General features: G+C 30.6%; 1 protein-coding gene across 1 annotated transcript in view; it reads right to left on the bottom strand.

Moving 5' to 3' along the window:
- LOC136032695 (VWFA and cache domain-containing protein 1-like) overlaps positions 1–14574 on the bottom strand; it is a 97330-nt gene that overhangs the window by 28716 nt on the left and 54040 nt on the right. The window contains exons 11-14 of the mRNA XM_065712995.1: positions 12867–13051; positions 10717–10918; positions 4693–4936; positions 925–1105 (exon numbers count right to left, since the gene is read on the bottom strand). Of these exons, the coding sequence (XP_065569067.1) occupies positions 925–1105; positions 4693–4936; positions 10717–10918; positions 12867–13051 (812 nt within the window). The remainder of the gene's footprint in view (positions 1–924; positions 1106–4692; positions 4937–10716; positions 10919–12866; positions 13052–14574) is intronic.

The following is a 14574-nucleotide window of genomic DNA, read 5'->3' as shown; positions in this document are numbered from 1 at the left end:
GGATTCAAGATGGGTTCATAGTGAAGGTTGTAGTGCTGTGAAAAAACAACTGATTCCCTTTAAAGCCAGGAGCGTCATTCTCTACAGGGCGGGGGGAGCAACTACTCCCCAGACCCCAGTTTGCCTCCCAGCTGAAATTGAGCTTATTGAAAAATCTTGCCAAAACTAAGAAAAGCCTGCATAATTCAAGCATCCAAAGAAACAGGCCAGTTTTCCATAGTGTATCTTTACCTTTATGGTACTATATGGTTCATTTTTCCTTTTTCACTGTCATTTTCACTTGATTTGGGAAAATCCCCCCCCCCCTCCGCGAGGATATTATATTTAATTAACAATTAATTAACAATGAACATATAATTAACAATTATTGTTAACATTAATAAACAATATTAACTATAATTAATAATAATTAACATATAATTAACGTTCACTATAATTAACAATAATAGCTAGCAATAATTAATTAACAAACAATTAACAATTAAGTATAAGAAGCAGGTCAGTGTTCTTTAGTGTATCTTTACCTTTATGTGCTATATGGATCATTTTTCACTGTCATTTCTACGTGATTTGGAAAAAATTGCCCCCCCCCCCCCAGGATTTTGACGAAATTACGCACTAAAAAATAAACAAGAGTGATTTAAAAAGACTGGAGATGACGTTAATATGAAGGTGACTTCATATTAAAACTTCATATTAGGTGACTTAACATGTTTCATAATCAAAGAATCAATTATATTTTGTATAATTCAAAATATTATCTTTTCACGAAGGTTGATTTGACAAATCTTTGCCGTAGTATTAGCTGAAGCTAATTTACCTGATTTAATACACCTCCTCATAAAAGTTCTCAATAGATCACACAAATAGGAGTACAGGTATGGAGCTAAAGGACTATATATGAAGTTTAAATGAAAACATTACCGTATGACTTAAACTAAAAACATATCCGACTCCGCCAGGATCCAACCAGGGTCCAGTCAACACTACCCTTCCTGGAAATTCTAGAGCTCTAATGTACCATGTACGTCTTGTTGGATCCATACTCTGCTGACTAATGGTGCCAGGGTATTCGAGGTAAACACCAGTGGATGTAGACATATATCTGCAATTGACCCAACTTCAAAGACTGACTTTTAACTAAATATACACTTTTTAAAGAGAGATAAATTCACTTCCCCCTGAGAATAGACGACAGTTTCTGATTCATCCCTACAGAATGTATTCAAGACTGTGGTAGGGTATGTTTATGGTCGTTGTCAGAATTGGGTTTACGGCTTACGGTTTATGGTTTATTTAGTTTACGGTTTATGTAAATCTTTTATAATAAATATACAATTATTTTGAAAGACAAAATGAAATAAGTCTTGAGACTTTGCCAGGTCTCAATGGGTCTATGGCCAGCAGGAAAAAAAAGAAGAACACATGTTTCGCCTATATACGACAAGGCACACTCAGATATGAAAAAGAGAAAAGAATTTGACACATGAAAACTTAAAAAGAAAGAGATCTAAAAGGAGAAAAGAATAAGAATAATTAAGGATAAATAAACAAAATATATAAATATAAATAATTTAATATAAATATTTATATGTTAATGTAAATATAAAAATTATATACTATATTACTATATTAAGTAAATTATACATGATACAAACAATTTATAAAATAAAGGATAAAAATCAAACTAATATACACGGTAATCACTCTACAAAAAAAAGTAGAATATATAGAACAGCAGAATAAGAGGCATCTACACCAATGATTTTGATTTTCTATTAAGTGATTAAACCTTTACAAGTATTTCATTGCTGAATGTCTACAAACTAACACTACAAAGAAAGAAAAAGAAAAAAAAAACTAATAAATGCTACAATCAAAGGCAACAATCAGGTATAAATATCAAATATTAACATCGAACCAGTCTTCTAGTTGAATACATAAATCTGTTCAAACATTTCCTTAATACTTTATCAGAAATTACTGAACTAGGACAAAACGGGAAATTAATTCCTAAAGAACGGAGTTCTAGTTCCATACCAAAACGTTGTAAGAAATAAACAAGACAAGTAAACAGGAAGTGGCTACAAGTTTCACTTTCACCACAAATACACTCTCCGCTTCTAGCTTTTTCAATTTTATTTTAAAAATAATTAAACCGATAATGTCCTGTTATAATTTGCGTTAGCTAGTGTTTAATATTCATTTTAGAAGCAGCTATTAAATGATCTTTTAATGGAAAGAATTATATTGGCCACTCTAATAGTGAAACCTTGATACCACTTTTCATAAAGAACAATTTTCAGTTTACGTCTATCTAAGGGAAAGGGAGGAGAGCTATCATCTGATTGAACATCCAAAAAAACTTTTATAATCCTTTTATATAAAATTTAACATCATACCAGTATAATATAATAAAGGTATAATATAATATATACTCACACCAGTATATAATATAATATAATATATATAATAATCATACCAGTATAATACCAGTAAATATAATCTTTTATATAAGATTATAAAATTTTATAATCTATTTTATAAAAACTTTTACAATACACCAATGCAGAGGCAACTGCTATCTCGGCTTTAGATCTTTTATTTTGTGAGATAGCAAATGCCATCCAGACAGCGCCTTGTAAATTATTAACGAGCAACAGACCTATAATAAAATTTTTATTATAAAATTTTATAAATTTTTTATAAAAAATTTTTATAAAATATTTTAAAAATTTTATTATTCAAAATTTAATAAAATTTTCATACTTTCTCGATACAGCTTCAAAATAAAAATTTCAGAATAAAATTTCAGTTTCAAAACAAGTCTTCAGCTTCAAATATCAGTTTAAACCAAAATCCAAGACTAAGGCTATATATAAAAAATTGATCATTTTGAAAATAAAATTTTCAGATTAAAGCTATTCCCTCTGAAACGAGTGATTCTGCGTCAAGATCGTTTGTTGAAAAATTCTTGGACTATTAATCTATAAGCATAAGGTAACGATACTTTATGCTTATTTCCAAATGTTTTATAAGTTTGCAACGCTTTTTTTCATAACAAATTAATTTTGATGTTCCACATTCAGTAAAGCATAGTAATAACACTTATTTATTAAGTTATTGCAATAAGTTCTGTTCAACTTTTGTTTTACTGTTGGAAATGTTTGAGTAATTTTCTTTCCTTTTTACTTGTTTTATTTTTATTTATTTGCTTGTATTTCGTTGATGACAGCCTTTGCGTATATGGTTGAAATTGTGCTTAGGCTGTGTTCAGTGTCTTCATAAAATCCCTAATTATTTTTTCTAGTTTTTAGAAAACAAGCAGTAGAAAACTACTGTACGTTGTAGTACAACGTACGTAGAACGTAGTAGTACTACGTACGTGTTTTCTACGTACGTAGAAAACAAGTGATTTGGCACAGTAGTGTCAACATAAAAAAAGATTAATGCCTTTTAGCGTTTGGCGACACTTGGCATTTTTTAGTATAATAATGAGAATATTTAGTTTAAAAGTGTAGTTGGTAAAAAAAAAAAGAGGGACATTAATAAATGTTTTATCGCAGCTCCAGACAAAACATGATTATAAAGCTTGACAAAATGCGAAGTGTCACCAAACATTAAATGGCATTGGTATTTATTTTTGACAACGCTACCGCCAGTTCCCACTCTTATAATTTACCCATACTCTTTGATTACATCATTAGATTAATTTACCCAATCACCACGCCAGAATTACAATACTACTAGAAATTTTTCTAAGATAAGAATCAAAACTTGCTATGATAAAAATACGAAAACTGTGCATTTTTCAAAGAATTTCAACCATTTTTTGACGTATTTTTAATCTGAAATACCCTCTATACCAAATTTCAAAAATTGAATTCGATAGATGAATAAACATGAATGTTAGCTATGGAATTTGTCCCTTGGTTTAGCCAATTTTTTCCCTATGTTGATATAATACAACCCAAAACGAATAGAAAAAATATAACATACAACGTATAATATAACACATTTTACAACATAAAATATAACATATAATATAAATATATAACGTAACCTATTATGACAGTGGTCGAGTATGGTTCTGAGATGCAGGCACGTCGAAAGTTGGAGGATGATGGATTATATGTTTTCCAGAAGAATTTTCTACGGAAAGTTTTGGTACCCGTCTGACTTGCCGTATTTCAAACAGTTGGATTTGCGGAAAACATATTTCTATCCCATTTTCTAAGCTATAGTGAGATAAAGGCCAAGATGGCTAGGAAATGGCATACGACTGAAGGATAAGCTACTGGCAAAGATCGTCCTTTTTGGCCAACCATCTAGATCCAAGCGAAAAGCAGTTGTCCTCCCCGATTTGGGTAGGATGATGTCAGAAAGAACTGAGACATCTTGGAAGGGTACAGAGAGGGAAGATTGGAAAAGATTGGGAAGGAAAAGGAGTGTGCGTAGCTGTATTGGTCTTGGTACTTTTAGTTTAAGTTATGTTGTGTCAAGAGTAAAGTGTACTAGGTTAGTTATTTTTATGCATTACTTCTGGTTGATTTCATTATTTTGCTATTACAACTATTTGATAGTTTTAATCCTGCATGTTCCTAAGAGCCTAATGAGCACATATCACTAATGTTTTGACTATTTTTGACCTATTTCTTTTTTGGATAAATCCTCATATCAAAGGAAAATTACCTTCTGATGATAAACTGTGACATATGGCTATGCAGCATTTTTTCCTTCCACTTTGGTGCAATTTGTATAACAGCACCAACACCGGACCTGATGCGAGAACGAAGTCCAGGATTGGCAATCAGGTTAGTGTTGTCGCTCAGGTATCCTAAGTAAGATTGTACTGTTAGTGCTGATGCTTCACCCCAGCGGAGGAACTTGTAAGGGCTTACAAAACAGGATGCAGATAAGAATAACGAAGCCGCGTCTGAAATAAAAAGAAAACAAACGATGTGAGTATTGTTTGTTTTTATATTTATTTACTGTTTTTATATTTTTTGTTTTTTTTTGTTTTATATTTAGTGTGCTGTCTTTATTATTCTTATTTTTTATTGTTTACTGTTTATATTACTCTTACTTACTATTTTTTAGTTTTTGGTGGAATTCTGGTGGAATTCCATCATTAAGGTTAAATGAATTTGAGCGAGATTCTCTTTTGTTTCTTTCACATTCAGCTACATTAATTGAAAAATAATTGTAACTGTTACTTCAGTTAATTGATGGTTTGTTTCTAATAATCTAGTACCAAATTTTACAAAAACTTAATTTATTGTTTATGGTCGTTCAAAACGCACCACACAATTGATTTCTTGTCAGGAGCTTTAGGTTGGCGAGAATAAAATTTGTAAGGTTCAGTCGTACCGTTATTTAGGAGTTTTTCTTGATCCATTGTTGTCTCATTGTTACCACTCTTTCATTGCTTCGTACTTGAATTACTACTCAATTGTATTTCTACAATAAATCTCTGTTGTTTTTACCCCCTCGTTCGGCTCGTCGGTGGGCGGGATTACACTGAATTCCTTTTGTAAGTTGTGAAAGGAAAGGTCACTTAGGTACCTAATGCCATTCAATGCGAATAAGTATAATTTAAATGATAAAACTCAGGTTAATCAATCACAAAAATATCAGCTGTATTTAAAGAAGCAATTATCAAAGTTGTTGTTTTTAAAGAAACAATTATCACAATTATTGTTTTTTTAATGTTTGTTTATTTACCTTTAATGATGAAATTTAAAAAATTTGTGATATTTTTCTTTAAAGTTTTGTTTCTGTCTCCACAATGGGATTGCCTCCCATGTCATTCCAGCCCAGATTTTCTTTCCTGAGCAGCATTTCTTTTCTCCCTTCTTTTCTTTTATTCCTTGTTTTCTAGTTTTTTTTTTTCAATTAAGTTAATTTTACTATCATTACTATTACTATGACGAGATGTTTTGTGTATGTTCCACTATTTACACACCCAACCTTACGAGCTCTACTCTCTGTCGAGGGTTGATGTTTTTTGTACTTTTAAGTATATTAAATAAAGTATCTATTTGAGTATCTATATAAAACGTCTATTTACAAGCAGAAATCAAAGGCTGCTGCAATATGATAGAGCTGTTTAAGGGCTCATTTAATTTAATTTTTATTTCTTATTGCTTCTTTCATTTTCAAATAAATATAACAACTTTCTTCAATCAAAACTTCAAAAAGATATTTGTCAAAATCTGTGCAGGTGCAAAAAATTAAGGTGCACTGACACCCCACCACAAGAAATAGCACGCAGACAATATCGTAGAGATTTTGGACCAATTTGAAAATCAATTTTAATACCTAATCTCTTTTGATAAATTCAAATTGATAATGCCATTATATAGCGTAATGCGGCACCCAAAGGATGTTCTTTGGATATTTTTTCCAGGCTTTTTTTTCACACGAAAATACCGAAAAAGGGCCTTTTCGAACGAAAGACTAAAAAAGGTGTTTTTCAAAATATAAGCAGGGACAAGAAACTAAGGGGATAAGGACAACCCTCTCCTTGCCCTTAACTAGTATGCTATGAGGACCAAAGATTAAAACGAAAGTACTTAAACAGCTCAGGCTAAATTTTCTTTGAATGACAATTTTTTCGGTCTTGTTTTTTCAGTATGTTATTTTCTGTTACTATATTATGCGCTCTTGCAATTTTTACTTGACTAGTACGCTATGAGGACTACAAATTAAGATAAAAGTGTCTCAATACCTCAAGCTAAAATTCCTTTCAATAATTTTTTTTAACTTTCTAGTCTTTTGTTTATTCGTTCCAAGATTTTGTTACTATATATTCTTACAATTTCTAATTGACTAGTACGCTATGATGGATAAAGATTAATACGAAAATGTTCCAACGTTTCAAGCTAAAAAAAAATTAGTCTTATAGCATAAATAAAAAACTATACTTTATTGTAACTATAATAACTGCACCATAAAACCCCTGAAAACTTCATACTAAAAAAAAACTATACTAAAAAATACACTAAAAAATTAAGTGTTAATTTCTATAAATCGTTTCTTAAGTCAAACTCCCTTTACATTCATATAATAGATATAGGCTTTATTTATGTTTAGCAATTCGATGGTAAGTAAGTAGTAAATCAATTACGCGGTTTTTAACAGAGACCACTAAGACAGTGTTTGGTGAGAATCACAAATAACAGTAATATAAAACACGGGCCGAAATACTTCGTAAAATATAATTGCTCGTTTCTCTTAGGGTGATTATATCACTGTAATGACATCAGTGCCATCTTTTGATGGCACTTTTATAAGCAATTACAGAAGTTTTTCATATGCGAGGTCATAGATACGATTTTGTGTGAGGTTGCTCGTTTTTTTTCTTTTGTCTCTCTTTTTCTAATATACAAGTTTTTTTTCCATCATTTAAGCTGTTTTCTTATATGGTTTCATCATTTATTCTAGTTTTGAATCTTTTTTTTTCCATTTTTGTTCTTTGGTTCCAGAAGTGAAATCACAGCATTTGGACTTATTGTTTATAATATATTATCTTACAAGCGTTTGGGTTATCTTATTCTCTATCCCAATTAGTAGTTTTACTCATTGTTATATCCTTATGCATTTTCTTTTATGTACTATATACTAAATATCGAATTACATAGTCAATACTATAAACTACACACTAAATTTACATACCAGAGACCATTTCACTAAGCGATTCGAATTACGATTGTCGTATTGTGGGTTGTTCAAATTGTATTGCAAGATCATAAAAAATTAGAAAAATAGTTAGATCATAAAAAAAAATCTGGGTCTCGATTGTTGCTAGCGGAGGTAGATACAATAGAAAGTCTCTTGCTAAATCATTCTCGGTTTTTACAAATCATTCGGTTTTGTTTCTTTCTGGTATTTACCCTATTTTTCATAAAAAAGGTATCAGTTCAATTCGTTCTTATTATTTCCGGCTTTCCCGTTTTCTATTGTGTCTGCCTCCATGGTATAGGAATAGGAGCCTCATATCTATTTATAGTTTCCCGGATATTGGGTCGAAGCTCACAGAGCTTGGTGGCAAAATACCCCAGTCTACTTATAAGTATCTGCCCGCCCACGGAGGCCTTACTCGTTTGCTTTAGTTTCTTGTTTTTTTCTGTTTTGTGTAGTGTTTGTTTTGTTTCTTTTATTGATACTCCGCTTTGATTTTTGTAGCGGGTCAAAAATAAATTATTATTATTACAACCGACCATCAAAGGAACGACATTTCAGAAAAATTTTGTACAGTACAGCCAAAAATGTTTAACGCTAAAATCATTTATATCTACTTATAGTAGGATTAAAAATAACGAAAAATTTTCAGCAGCTTTTTTTTTTTTTTTTTTTTTTTTTTTTTTTTTTTTTTTTTTTTTTTTTTTTTTTTTTGCAACATAAAGAAAGGATCATAAATCAAAGAAGCTATAATAACAAAAAGGACAGGCAAGGAGTTGCATATATTGACATAAATTATCAAAAATAATTCAAAAATAAATTATTATTATTATTATTATTATTATTATATCTAGGAACAAAAACTAACAAAAGGTCCCTGAGTTTCTCACAGTGGCATATTACGTTGATCCATGTTTCCTTATTTCAATTGTATTAAATTGTCAATTATATTCTTTTTTTAATAACATTTTAAATGGTACCCAAGAGAACTGAGTTTTTGAGGAATAAGAACTTAGACTTATTGACCTAATTCCTCCTCCCCGTCCCCTCTCCTTAAAGGCTTAGTGCGTCTATTTTTGACAGTGTTTGGTTTTGACAGTGTAAATTTTTGGGTTTTGACAGTATAAATTTATTTCACTTTGGAAGTAAAAGTATACATAGGAGCTAGTAAAAATTTTGATCAAAATATATGGCATTCTGCATACTTCTCATAGTGAATGACAACAAATTAGTTATCAAATAAGTAATATAATTTTAGTTATCACATTGCCGATTTGACAATCCAACTGTCAAGGGGAAAGACTTCATATATAGAATAGAAATGGAACAAATTCCCATAGAAATTGATTAGAAACGAAGTCACATTATTGGAGTAATTTTTTAGACTTTGAGGGTCTTCTAAATTGTGCAGACAATTCTAAAAGTCTTTTATTATTTGCATTATCATTATTGTTATTATTTTATCATATTTGGAAATAAAACAAGCGTGTAGCTTTTTTATTTACGGGGGGGGGGGGGGGTAATTTGGCTTTCTCCGGACTATTTCCAGTTATTTTAAATATTTTTTTTTTAGATCATAGCAATAATTATACTTGAAATCTCTTTTCTGGAGAAATTTGGGCATGCACTGTTCTTGACTTTCTTTTTTTTTCGGGGGGGGGGGGGGAGAAGAGCATTGAAATCGAAAGCGCTTTACTGAAAATAACACTTTTTATTTTTTTCCTATCAGGATTGGAAATTAAATACTGGTGGAATTCCTAAGAATTTTCTTTCTTTCAACTTCAGCAGAATGTTAACAGTAAATATCAAATTATTAGTCCAATATGGAATAAACTGAATGCAATAAAATAAGAGAACTGTGCAAAAATTGGACAAAATGTCTGAATTTATCAGACTATTGAGCTACACACTGTCATTTTCAAACCTTGTACAAAAGCAGTCCTACATAAAAAGATTCAAAAACCTTTTGTTTTCCTGCAAAAAAAAAAAAAATCATTACCTTTTGTTGGTAATATAAATAAAAAAAAATATAAATATAAATAAAATAACATAAAATAAAAAAAAACTCATTGCATTTTGTTGGTAACATAAATAAAAGAAAATAAAAATAAAAATAAAATAACATAAAATAAAAGAAAAACTCATTGTCTTTTGTTGGTAACATAAATAAAAAAAATATAAATAAAAAATATAATATCATAAAAGAGAAAAAACTCATTGTCTTTTGTTGGTAACATTAAAAAAAAAAATAAATAAAAAATAAAATAACATAAAATAAAAAAAGCTCATTGCCTTTTGTTGGTAACATAAACAAAAAAAATATATAAATAAAAAATGAAATAACATAAATAAAAAAAACTCATTGCCTTTTGTTGGTAACATAAATAAAAAAAATATAAATAAAAAATAAAATAACATAAAATAAAAAAATTCTTTGCCTTTTGTTGGTAACATAAATAAAAAAAATATAAATAAAAAATAAAATAACATAAAATAAAAAAAAACTCATTGCATTTTGTTGGTAACATAAACAAAATAAAATATAAATAAAAAATAAAATAACATAAAATAAAAAAAACTCATTGCATTTTGTTGGTAACATAAACAAAATAAAATATAAATAAAAAATAAAATAACATAAAATAAAAAAAACTCATTGCCTTTGGTTGGTAACAAATGGACCTGTTTGGGTATTACCAATGAAAGCTTTCTTTGCAGCGTGTAAATCTAAGGGGAAAGATTTGCCAAGAATTTTTACCAGAAATTATAAACCCTGACATATGTCTACTGGTTTGGACACGACGATATATGTTTAAATTTTTAATTACTATTATATTTCTAAGATAATCGTAAAACAATATATGATTTTTTTCTATTAAATATAATATCATAATATAATAATATAAAATAAATATATAGTAAATATTTAGTAAATATTTGAAAATACTCAAATAAATGTACAATTATAGTATAAACATATTTTCTAAAATAATATATTAAATTGTAATTGCAAAAAAAAATATATATTCATACCAAATGTGACAGTTTGCTTTGCTTGCATACACATCTTTACAGAGCTAAGCCCAGCGTTTAGATCCAATCGATGATAAACTACATGATAGGTGGGAACCATCCTTAATCCATCAACTTTGCTCCTTTCTTTGTCTGATGTGGTTACTACGCATATTATCAAAGGGGAATCATGTAAGTGCTGCCAGGTGTACAATTTCGACGACTTAAAGAAAAGCATTAAATTAATCGTCTTGTCACAAAAGCTAAGAACAGGAAACCGGTACCTAGTATTCCAAGTAAATATGAATACTGTGTTAGAGCAAATACAAAAGATGGAAGCCACTGAAACAGACAAAAAAAGAGAGAAATATCAAAAAGAAACAAGAAATAGAAAAGAGAAGAGAAAATCGCCTATATCAAACAAGGCAACTTCAGCACTGAAAAAAAAAGAGCAAGAAACCAAAAAAATGGGATTAGAAAAATCAAACAAAATAATCTAAAAAAAAATAATAATAAGAAAACTGAAAACAATTAAAATACACACAATATAGCAAATTAAATTTAACATATTGAGTGTGAACAAATATAAGCAGTAACAAAATAAATATGTATTTTTGGTCCTTCAGGTAAAAAAAAAGGGATAAAAAGATTTTCCCCAAGAGGGGGAGGGAATACTTTATAGGAACTTATAGGAATTTTCAGGAATTTTTCAACTTTATAGGAAGGGAAAGTCTTTCAACAACATTTTTAGTGTGACAAAACATTTTAAGCCCTGTGTGCGGGTATTGTAACTCAGTTGTGAGACCCCATTAGCTAGATACATCTATATAAGTAAAGAAAGAGCAAAAAAGAACGAGGAAAATTTTAAGCCGGTTAAATAGAACTAGGAAAAAGGCTGACATTTTGCCAACAACCTCCACTAAGCTCTCATCAGTGAAAAAAAAATACATATTGAAGAAAGTAAAACACCAACTGACATAACAGAGGAACAAAATATCCAATAGCAATAACAAATAAAGTTTACGATAGCAAATTATTCTATCCGAATTAAATTTCGGTTGAAAAATTGTTTCAATTTTTGAAACCATAGTCAGAAACAATTATTCCATGTTTAGTTCTTTCTTTATTTTTTATTTTGGCCCAAGCCCTTTTTCTTGTTATCAATTATTTCTAATTGTTTCCCATATTCTAATAGATTTTTGACTCACGTTATGCTTGGCATTAATATTTTCTTTTTATTCCTAGACTCGAGGATCCATGTATAACTAAATATCTGATCTGCCACTAGTCTTTTATCGAGGTTTAGGTTTAAAATTAGGATTTTTTATAATAAATTGTAACCAGGTAAAAGAAACCTTTTCGATTGGTTATCCTAACACAGACCAAGAGATCCTAATGCCAATGCATCCTTGGGGCTGGGAACGCATTCAAAACACCTTTTATCCATCCTCAGCATTGGGGGTGGTTTCCCGGCATAGGTTGAACCTATGTCGCATTTGGAGTGGAGAATTTACATGACATCTCCCACAATTCAATTTATGGACTAAGATTTGGGTAAGCAAGGGTACCATGAGCAGGTTGTTTTATAATTAATTCGTTTTAATTTTGACATTATTTTGAAAAGGGCAAAAAAGGACACTAATTTACAAAATAAAAAAAATCTCTTAAATTACCATTTAATAAAAGACAGACATAATGCAAAACTTTACCAAGGTCCTATATAAAGTCCTTGATTTGACACTTTTTTATCATATTCCTAGATCTCAACCTTCTAGGCATCCTTCAACCAAGAAAAACAAGATTCATAGAAAACAACCGAAAACAGTTTCTGAAAAAAAAAAATACCAACTTCGGCACTCCAATCAGCTTGAAAAAGCAATTTATAAGTTTCTTCGTCAGTTCGTCTAGTCAACATTTTCCCCTTGAGGAAAAAAATATTTTAAAGGTTTGGTTGCGTCTATACATGATATCTGAAAGTAGGCTAAATTTGAGGAGGAAAAACAAAACTTCAGATTGATTATGTGGCAAAGCTCTCTAAGAAAGAATCAAGTTTAACATTCTCCAATGGCGTCAGTTGAAGGAGACAGGGGAATATATACACTATTCAATTTTATTAGAGTCCTTGATCTTGCCTTCTAGTCGGCATTAAACCAAGACAAAAAAAAACTTACCTCGCATCCAGCACCACAGTCATTTTTAGTCGTTAACAGGGTTGCATAGCCGCTAGGTTCACGAAGAATTCTTTCTCTGACTTCGCCAAAATCTATGTCATTTTCAAAAAACTTTAAATCAACGTGCATGGGTTGTTCCAGAATCGAACCAGGCCTTCCCAACAACGGATGATAGATTACAAAACCTAAGAATTAAAGACTGTATGATCCCGCTTTGCTTAAAATAATAGAATGGCAGATTAGCCCTTTAAAAAGAAGACGTACAAATTCTATCTTAAAGCCTGATCAGGCACGTCAAGTGTCTGATAAACTATTAATCCTTTACTCGCTTCACGATATGAGACATACGACTATCGTATTTTGTTAATGCGAGCTGTATAAAACATATGGATCGATCGCGCTTTCTATGGCTATAATAATAGAAAGGTTAAGATGACAAGGCCACGTTTCACGGATGAAAGATGACGGGTGGCCAAATTTGTGCTTAGTGGCATCTATCTCGGGTCAAATCAAAAGCAGGTGGGTTAGGAAGAGATCACAAGGAAGAATTTAAAGGGCATTGGAACTTTATGCGAGGGAGTAAAGAGTAAGGCCTTCAATAAGTTGGGGCGGAGGAAGAGTGTGCACAATCTGTCTTGTCCTAGGCGGTTTGGTGCTACAACGAGTTGTTAGTAGACATACCTATTGCAAGGTTTAGTGTTGTTGGCTAGGGGGAATAGAAACCAAAAGCTTGTTCATAATTTGAGTGCTACTAATGTTTTGATGTCGTATAAAAAATTGGATTTGAGGTTAAAAGAAGAGGACTATTTAGGGTTAGATCTGATCTTCCTTTTGTTCAATGGTTTAATGCATTTATTTTTCGAGTTTTTTATTTATTTATTATTCTATATCTCGTGTCTCTATTGTGCGATATAAATTAATTACTTCAAATAACATTATTATCTGTATTACTATAATTCTTCGATATGTTTACCTGAAGCATCGCAACTCCTCGAGGATGAAGGTGTTGCAAGTAGTCAGGTTTGAGCTGTTTCCAGTCGTGGCTTTATCCATTGCGCTTCCACATATTTATGACTACTTCAATATTATTAATACTTCAATACATTTAATAATACATCCAAAAATATGAAAATAAAGACTATGTTATACAAGTTTTTCGAACTTACATTGTAATTGCCATTACAAATTCCTAAGAAAGGGCGTTACTGAGATTCAAGTACTATGGAAAAACAGACTGGTAAAATTGATAATCCCATTTTTAATGAAAAAAAAAAATAAATATGCAGTTTTTGGTAATCGAAGGCACTAAATAACCAAAATAACTAATTTATTTTTAATTTAATTAGAAAAACAGGAATGGATAAACAAACAAGAGCTAAGAGCTCATATGGCACTTGTGACGAGGCAAGAAGAGCTAAGAGCCAAGAGCTCATATGGTATGAGCTCTAACAAAATTCTAAGAATCAATAGATTGATTTAAAAGAAAAATCAGAGGCTTAATGCCGGTCAGGATTTAAAAAAGACCTCTGAGTCACGATGTCCTTCTAGATATCAAAATTCATTAAGATCCGATCACCCACTCGTACGTTATAAATACCCCATTTTTTCTAATTTTTCCTCTCCCTTTAGCCCCCCAGATGGTCGAATCTGGGAAAACGACTTTATCAAGTCAATTTGTGCAGGTCCCTGACACGCCTATCAATTTTCA

Source organism: Artemia franciscana, chromosome 11 (genome assembly GCF_032884065.1).
Source record: "Artemia franciscana chromosome 11, ASM3288406v1, whole genome shotgun sequence".
NCBI classification, from domain to species: Eukaryota; Metazoa; Arthropoda; class Branchiopoda; order Anostraca; family Artemiidae; genus Artemia; species Artemia franciscana.
Note: the sequence above shows the minus strand (reverse complement) of the source record. Positions and strands in the feature narration are given on the sequence as shown.